Source organism: Pangasianodon hypophthalmus, chromosome 15 (genome assembly GCF_027358585.1).
Source record: "Pangasianodon hypophthalmus isolate fPanHyp1 chromosome 15, fPanHyp1.pri, whole genome shotgun sequence".
Taxonomy (NCBI): domain Eukaryota; kingdom Metazoa; phylum Chordata; class Actinopteri; order Siluriformes; family Pangasiidae; genus Pangasianodon; species Pangasianodon hypophthalmus.
Genome location: NC_069724.1, coordinates 9,940,582 through 9,950,034, shown reverse-complemented (window position 1 = coordinate 9,950,034; position 9,453 = coordinate 9,940,582). Strand labels below are relative to the sequence as shown.

Genomic DNA, 9,453 nt, shown 5'->3' with positions numbered 1-9,453 from the left:
ACAAGTGTATTAATAGAAACAAATGATGTTTTGTCCCTGCACTACTGTCAGAGCTGCCATTATAGATAATAAATCATATTTTATAATCCTCTGACCAATCAGAATTGAGAATCCAACAGCAGTGGTATAAATTGTTTTATTATATGTTGAATTATTGTAGGAGATCATGCAAAGGCTTACTTACTTATTATCAACAGCTTTTTGACAGCCATGTTGATAACCAGCTTACAATAATTTGTGTTTTCTCTTTTCAAACATGCTAAAGTCAGCATATGAAGGCCTTGCTAGTTAACTGATAAGCTGACTAAAGTGTGAAAATGAGACAGAGTGCTAAACACTCATTTTGTGGCTCTCCACGATGGCAGTTTGATGGAGTCCTGGTCTAAACAAATCACAGAAGCTTAATGGACCAGTCTGTGCATTTAGGACTCCACCTGTTGTACTTCAAATGAAAACTATATAAACTATATATAGTATAAAGAGAAACTATATAAACTATATATAAAAAATATGTAAGATCCATGTCTGCAATTCTGTCTGCTTGGATCATCAAGCATTTTAATTTCATTAATTCAAATTGAATTAAGATGCATGCAACATTGAGTGGTGTGTATATATATATATATAAGAATATATGTGTGTATGTGTGTGTATTTCTGTATGTGTGCATACACACACACACACACACACTTCAGCCATAACATTAAAACCACTGACAGGTGAAGTGAATAACATTGATTATCTCGTTACAATGGCACTGGTCAGTTCTTAAAGTTGATGTGCTGGAAGCAGGAAAAATGGGCAAGCGTAAGGATCTGAGTGACTTTGACAAGGGACAAATTGTGATGGCTAGATGGGTCAGTGCATCTCCAAAATGGAAGGTCTTGTGGGGTGTTCCTAGTATGCAGTGGTTCGTACCTACCAAAAGTGGTCCAAGGAAAGACAACAGGCGACAGGGTCATGGGAGCCCAAGGCTCATTGATATGCATGGGGAGTGAAGGCTAGCCCGTCTGGTCTGATCCCACAGAAGAGCTACTGTAGCACGAAATGCTGAAAAAGTTAATGCTGGACATGATTGAAAGGTGTCAGAACACACAGTACATCGCAGCTTGCTGCGTATGGGGCTGCGTAGCTGCAGACCAGTCAGAGTGCCCATGCTGACCCCTATCCACCACCGAAAGTGCCCACAGTGGGCACGTGAGCATCAGAACTGGACCATGGAATGATGGAAGAAGGTGGCCTGGTCTGATGAATCATGTTTTCTTTTACGTCATGTGGACAGCCGGGTGTGTGTGCGTTGCTTACCTGGGGAAGAGATGGCACCAGCATGCACTATGGGAAGAAGGCAAGCCAGCAGAGGCAGTGTGATGCTCTGGGCAATGTTCTGCTGGGAAACCTTGGGTCCTGGCATTCATGTGGATGTCAATTTGGCACGTACCACCTACCTAAACATTGTTGCAGTCCAAGTACACCTCTTCACGGCAACAGTATTCCCTAATGGCAGTGGCCTCTTTCAGCAGGATAGTGCACCCTGCCACACTGCAAAAATTGTTCAGGAATGGTTTAAGGAACAAAGAGTTCAAGGTGTTGACTTGCCTCCAAATTCCCCAGATCTCAATCTGATCGAGCATCTGTGGGATGTGCTGGACAAACAAATCCAAACCATGGAGGCTCCACCTCACAACTTACAGGACTTAAAGGAACTGCTCTAGTATAGCTCTAGTATAGATACTTGCTTAGCATTTTTGCTGAAAATATATTAACTGGTTCCTCAGTAATTTATATTGACACTTCTCATATATATCTGAGTTTATAAAAGTGACAGAGATAGTAATGGAGTAGATGCTCAGTTTGACACTGGAAATATGAATCATTTGCAACACTGCACAGGTTTAATTTGATGCATTAAAAAGTAAATTACAAGATCTCAAGAGCAAATGCAGAGGAATATACACATGGTGGTAACCTTATAAACACTGTAATGTTATCACATTGCTTTGGGTTTTGTGAAATTAAAGATGAAATTGCTTATTCTTTCAGTGGTCTGTTCTTGACACAAACCAAGTAGCGTTTATGTAAATTAGGAAGCCACAGTGGTAGAGAAGAGTTCTGCCAAGCTTTCAGCACCATAGACAGCACCACAGGCTTTTAAGCACAAACAGCTTATTTAAAAGGAGGACACACAGAGTTACCAGTTTCACAGGTTACCAGTTCCCTTGTAGCATCATTCATTGGCCATTTTATCAGCTACACCTTCCAGGTCACTTTGTGGACATACAATTACTGTAGATGTGCAACGACTGTAGCTTTGCACCATAGAACCTCCACTGATTAGATGTTATTTGGTTGGTGGTTCATCCTCATTAAAACAGTAACACTGACATGTAATGTGTGATGCTGATATAAGTGATACCTCAGCGTCATTACTGGGTTGAGAAACATTCCACCAAAAAATTTCCAACCAAGTACTGATAAAGAGCAGAGGATGATTAACACAAATAGTATATGGAAAAAAAATCCATGAAGCATTTTGTATGGATTTTGAATGTATATGTAATGAAAATAAATGCACCTGTAATAAAATTTAAAAAAATAAGTGCATATTTATGCAATCAAACAAAACAAATAAGCAAACAAACAAAATAGCAGAATGCATACTGCAACAACAACCATCTAAAACATGAAAAATCAACTGAAAAAAAAAATTAAAAGCAAATTTGGCCTGAGTCAGACAGACAAACTGACTGACAGAAAGAGAGACAGACAGAAAACCTGACCAAAAGGCATATAGACAGGCAGAAAGATAGATAGGCCACAAGCTGTCAAATATTTACTCAAAAAAACACCTAAGCGAAAAGCGATTTGTGTGTGTATGTGTGGGGCGACATTAGCTTTAGTGACATTTAGAACTCATTTTTCATTTAACTCGCTTCAGGCTGTGTTTTGAAAATAAAAGTCATCTGTGAACTGCATTTGGCTTGATGAATATCCGCTGAGTGAACTGTGAACCTCCTCCTCGGTGTTTGCATATTGACTACAGCAAAAATCAATGCCTCCTCTATAAGTGCTGCCCGGTCACAGTGGGACACTGACTGAAGGGTAAAACAGAGAAGTAGGTGATGGAAAACACAGTCACATAAGGGAATTGAAGGAGGAAAAGTAAATGTCTCTCTTTAAAGGTCTTTTAATATCCTGGTGATAACAGAGACTTTCAAAAGATATCAGAATCAGGTTTTTTTTCCTCCCAAACATCGAGATTTAAGACAGCATGAAAGCCTATAACATGTCTTTTGAGCAGAGGCACAAGTACACATTTTGGCCCCCAGATATCTTTCTTTTACAAAGAAAATATGTCTATGGCTGTAAACAAGACGTCACACTTCATATGAATAAAAAAGATGCGTAGACTTTTTTTCATGTCATGTGACATGAAGATGCGCACGCAATGGAGGCAAAAAGTTCGCTGGAGGCATGCTAGGAATGGCACATATGAAGTGCAAAAAAGGTCTTTAATATATCTACAGCCTGTCTGTGTACAGCCTACCCTCTGTCAAAAACTACTGGTAAAATGTCATCATGTTGTGGGGTGTCAAAATAGAAAAGCAAAACAAAGCTATCTACATTTTTATCTCATACCTTCTGGCCCGAGCAAGAAACAAGCCACGCACAGACTTCAGGAAATCTCTGACTTCAGGAAATCCGAAGAGATCATCAGGAATTACAATGTATTGCATGTCCTGTGTGTGGCCACAAAGTACATAATTGTATGCATCTAATGACTTGTATGCCTTCAGTTTTCCTTTGGTGTAGATGCTTGGTTTCTCCACTAGATAGCTGTATACGTCAGGCCATTCGATGGTAGGCCAGCAGGTCACATCGTCAACCTCAGCGCATACGGATCAGGTCGCTTTGCACCACTGCTTAAGGTTAGTATTTTCTTGTAGTCCTATGCTGAAATATCCGACACTGAGACATAGCAAACATTGCAGTGTAAACAGGCTAGCTAGCTAGTTTAGCTGCTGTTTGGCTTTCTGTCTCCACTCTATAGGGGCTATGTCCATAGGGGCCAGATCTATGGTGCCTCTGAGGTGAAGAAGTCTATTTGCCTTGAGAATTTGTGGGGTATTTCTATAAGCCTATCCATGTTGAAACATCAGCGACTCCAGAAGGTCATTCCTCCAATAGGTCCTCCATGCTTAGGGCAGCACAACAGTGCAGCGGGTAGCATTGCCACATCACACACCAGGGTCACTACTTCAATCCTGAGCCGGCATGTTCTTGCTGTGTCCGTGTGGGTTTCGTCCAGGTTCTCCAGTTTCCTCCCACCTCCTAAAAACATGCCAGTAGGCAGACTGGTTACTCTAAATCGCCATCAGGTGTGGATGAGTGTGCAAATGTGTGTGTGCATAGTGCCTTGTGATGGACTGGCATCCCATTTAGGGTGTATTCCTGCCTTACGCCCAGTGTTCTCATGATAGGCTCCTGATCCACTACAACCCTGACCAGGATAAAGCGGTTACTGAAGATGAATGAATGAATCTGCATACTTAGGTTCCTGTGGTCTCAATGGTTTAATTCAATTTCTCTGTCTAACTCATTTTATAATACAAATGCCACAAATTAAATATTTTGTGGCCACAAAATAGATATCGAGAAACTTAACTCATGGCCTAATCTTATTATTTTGTTGCCACAACTTATAACCACGTCATCTCAGTGCTTCTGTACAGATCAAAGATGAACCAAATTAAAACAGATTGATAATACAGTCCAACAAATAAAGGTGACAAACTGTGCTTTTCCCTTGTCCCTGGGGTGGTACCATCAAGGGTACATCTGTTGTACCTTTTTTCATCTGGAAGGTACATAAGGTACATAATTAGACCTCAAAGACCACTGATGTACTCTATAAAGCTTATTAAAGGTACATGCTCTTCCCATGTAAAAGATACAAAAGAGAGGGGTTAGGGATAGGATAGGATAGGATAAGTTAGGATAGGATAGGGTTAGGGTTAGGGTTGATGGTACCATCCCAAAGACAAGGAACAGGGACAGTGTAGTACCTTTATCTCTGAGAGACAGGCCAAGGCAATGATGGACATCTCTGGGATGCACTACTGTCTAAACTGCATTCCACTCACACACATTTAACAATGATGCACCAACACAGTCTTGCCTTTCTGTTCCCCTTTTAAAGTCTTTTTTTTGTTGTTGCCTCGTTTTGCTCTCACATGTTAAGATTCTGCAGCATATCCTGGGCTGCAGAACCGTTAAAACCAACACTACAACTTCAAGCCTCGAGCTCCATTCAAATGCGCAAAATGGTTCTTATCCATTGTCTGTTGCTGTATTGAGAACGAGGACTGCAGACCGCTAGTACAGAATTAGAAGCGATTGCTCTCTTGACCATTAGTCTCTCTACACTGTAAAAAGGGCAGTGATAACAGCCTAAAGAAACGCACGATGGTGGAAAAAAGCGCATGTGTGCGTGCAGCTCCCGGTAGACGCTCCCCTCTACAGTGTCTAGGGTTGCCAGATTGGATTGGATTCCCCTAAACCATTGTTTCAAACAAACAAACAAACAAACAAACAACAACAATAAATGAACCAGTCCAAAAAGTAAATGAATATGCATATGCAAACCTAAAATATGACTAACCAAAGAGCAGGGTGATTAAAAGATAGGGATGCATTGATCCTATACTAGTATTGGGTATTGGTCAGGTTATGTGCTTATTTACTCATATCACTCATGTTTGTAAAAAAAAAAATAAATAAATAAATTTAAAAAAAAACATGTCATACTATGTGACATAAGCCTAGTGTCCACTGTCACTCTAGTTAAGTAATATCGCACAAGCAAGAGTGCGCTTTTACTGAATGTGACCAGGTGCTGTAGCTAATCACAGCTGTGCCAATATTCAGTATAACTGCATGATTGTTTTATACAACAGTTCTATAAACAAGAATTAATATTGAGTAACTGACATTTCAGGCATAATATGGCCTAATGTTTTGTTTATTTTTGTGGCGCAAGCGGAAATAGCTAGCTAGCTAGCTCACGTTGGTTTTTACATTCAACTTGAATCTGGCTTCCCTTTTCCATTTCACCTTCATTTGATGATCTTTCATATTTTAAGTCAAAAGTTACATTCATGAAAAATGTACTGTTTGTCATGTCTGCTGATGAAGTCACTAACACTATTGTAATAGCCTTTTTAAATTAGGAAATTGAATTTTATATGGCGAACACAGATCAGCAGAGTGAGTCCCAGTGTGGTTATAGTAAATTAACTAGCACTATAACTAGCACTTTTGGCGTGCCGCTCGTTCAATCAGTTTAGTGGACCAGAACTAACTGTTGTATAATGTGTAACAACAGAACGACATGAAATGACAGAGATCTGGACATATTTCACGATTAATGACAGCAATCAAAGCAAAGCAGTCCGTAAACTGTGCTCTGTGAAAATATCAAGAGGATCTACAGCATCTTTCTACAATACATGCAACCTGATCAAACATCTTATGGCATTTAAACTGTATCTTTAATAGAGTGAACAAGGGCTGCTGGGTGTGCAGAGCAATATCAACGAACGTGGTCATTAAAAATCAACACAAGCTGCTGTGAATTGCCCGCACACAATGGTATACATGAGCATGAAGCAGTGACGCAAGCATGCACAAAGACTCTCCCTTGTGAGAGCATAGTTCTGCAAGCACTGAGCTCTGAGTCAGGCTTCCTTTCACCAGATCTACACTTTGCCTAATGACCACGGTCACTGATATCACTCTGCATGCCTTTGTGCTCACTATTAAAGATAGTTTTAAACACCATAAACAGGATAAATATAAAACTCTGCATAAGGCAGGGGTGTCCAAGCTTATCTTCAATGGGCCGGTGTGGGTGCAGGGTTTTATTCCAAACAAGCAGGAACCACACCTGATAGTCCATTATAGCACAAGATGAACTAATTAAACAGGTGGAATCAGTTGCTTGGTTGGAATGAAAACCTGCACTACAGCCCCTTCTGGATAAGATTGGACACCTCTGACCTAATGTATGCTGGGGTGTCCAATCTTACCCAGAAGGGGCTGTTGTGCAGGTTTTCATCCAACCAAGTAGCAGCTACACCTGATAGTCTATTGAAAGCCAGGGTCAACTGATTAATCAGGTGGAATCAGGTGGAATCAAGTGTAGCTCCTGCTTGATTGGATTGAAAACCTGCACCCACACCAGCCCTTTCTGGATGAGATTGGACACCCCAGCATACATTAGGTCAGACGTGTCCAATCTTACCCAGAAAAGGTTGGTGTGGGTGCAGGTTTTCATCCAACCATGTAGCAGCTACACCTGATAGTCTATTGAAAGCCAGGATCAACTGATTAAACAGGTGGAATCAAGTGTAGTTCCTGCTTGATTGGAGTGAAAACCTGCACCCACAACAGCACTTTCTGGATGAGATTGGACATCCCTGCATTAGGTGTTCATTGTAGAAGGAAGCAATATAGACAGAGCAAAAAAACAAAAAAAAAATGCTCCATGACGCCCCTGAATGCGTAATACTAAGTAGGTTACTCATTTCAGTATTGATATTGGTAGAGACGAGTACCAAAATAAATAAATAAATAAATGAAATCCTCGGTGCGATGCATCTCGATTAGTAAAAGAGTGTAAAAGCACGCAATCTGGCAACACCGTGTGCCGAGATCCCCTCTCCCCACCCCTCGTCTTGCATGTGGAGCGTCTGCTGGCGGACGGACTTTCTGCACCAGGGTTCGCGCCACTGCGGGGGGAAGAGCAGCAGCAGCAGCGGCGGAGGAGATGGAGATGGATTGCTGATATCTGCCTGTCCTGGGTTTTTTTTGCCGTTCCTTTTTCACCCGGCTGACGTCATGCTCCACGTCTCTCCATAGTTTTAGCCGAACAAAATGAGGATTTCTTGCCATCAGCTTTTACTGATATTTTCCTGCGTTCGCGGACTCGCCATGGGGGCTTTTCCGAGCAGCGTTCAGATCGGTGAGTTGCGTTAAGGTTCCCTGGAGAGCCGAGACTCCTTCATCCTCCATCCTTCATCCTTCATCCCTTCTGTCATCAAGTGTGCATGATCGCATGCGCGTGTCAACTTTCAGGGGAAACATTTTAAAAGGAAAGAGCAGACTCGCAAATGTGCATATGTGTGTGTGTGTGTGTGTGTGTGTTAAATAGTAGAGTCTATTTAGTAATGTTAATCGATCGGTGTGAATCCTGCCATCCGTTCACTGTCACGTAATCCGGCGCGCGCCACTGCAGTGCGCCCTGAACACCACTAACCGGGATGCTCTGCCTGGATAGAGCGAATGGGACTATTATATCAGTAGAAATAAAACTTTTTTTCTTTTTTTTTGCTGACACGTTGTTTTTTTTTTTTTTATTGCGCAAATTCTTTGTTTAGAATTCAGCACGCGTTTGAGCGTTTTCAGCCATTCCCATTGCGCGCGCATTCCTCTGCCACTCCAAAGTGCCTTCCTTAATTGTATTCCAGCACTGCATCAAGCTCTGTGTCACGTTTCTTACACCCTCCCTTCTTGCTTAATAAATAAATAAATGGATATATAAATAAATAAATAAATATATGAATGAATAAACGGATGAATTCATGTCAGTCTGTCCCACTGTGTCACCCCTGATTTAATAAAATGCTCTATTCAGTTTGAAATCATGCAGATGTCCAATTGTGCACACTACAGTGTTCGCTTTTCATTTTGGACCGGGTTCGGACCTTTGATTTCCATTCGGCGCACATTGTGGATGTCCATCATTAAGCCATTTCTCTCATCCATAATCAAATAACAGTCCTCTTCTTTGGCACAGAATATAATCTTGCTCTCTCGCTCTCTCTCTTTTTTCCTTCTCTCTCTCTGTCTCACCCCTGCAGGCGGGTTGTTCATCAGAAACACAGATCAGGAGTACACTGCCTTTCGCTTGGCCATATTTCTGCACAACACGAGCCCCAATGCGTCAGAGGCACCCTTTAACCTGGTGCCCCACGTGGACAACATTGAGACAGCTAACAGCTTCGCCGTCACCAATGCCTGTGAGTCCGAGCCGGAGTTGCTTTAAAAATATTAACAGCTTTATCCATTCAAGCTGCTTAATTAGCCAGGAGAAGGACTGAAGAAGTGTCACTGGGGGGAGGTCTTGTCAAATGGTTGGGTGTTGCTTGGACTTGAGCTGTTGCTAGAAACCTGAGACTTGTTAATGGACACTGGTGTGAAAGAAAGAGCTGATAATGAGAGGAGTATGGGGCAGAGTTGCTACCTGAGAGCAGTAGTGGCGGTACGGTGGCATTACACATGCTAAACTGTGATGAGCCACTTCCTGGCTTTTGTCCAACCAGTGCTTGTGCCTCTCTGGCAGACCTGTCCTCCGGCTCTTTAATGACACAAATACAGACTAAGTGCACTCAGAAA

The 9,453-nt window shown here is 41.8% G+C and overlaps 1 protein-coding gene across 5 annotated transcripts in view; it reads left to right on the top strand.

Annotated features, from left to right (window-relative positions):
• Window positions 1–7,733: 7,733 nt before the first annotated feature.
• gria4b (glutamate receptor, ionotropic, AMPA 4b) overlaps window positions 7,734–9,453 on the top strand; it is a 107,817-nt gene continuing 106,097 nt past the window's right edge. For 2 of the 5 annotated variants that reach the window (XM_053240393.1, XM_026938472.3), the window contains exons 1-2: window positions 7,734–8,020; window positions 8,919–9,077. In XM_053240393.1, coding sequence (XP_053096368.1) covers window positions 7,933–8,020; window positions 8,919–9,077 — 247 coding nt within the window. In that variant the 5' untranslated portion in view covers window positions 7,734–7,932. The remainder of the gene's footprint in view (window positions 8,021–8,918; window positions 9,078–9,453) is intronic. The other 3 variants (XM_026938474.3, XM_026938473.3, XM_026938475.3) reach the window with 2 other exon arrangements.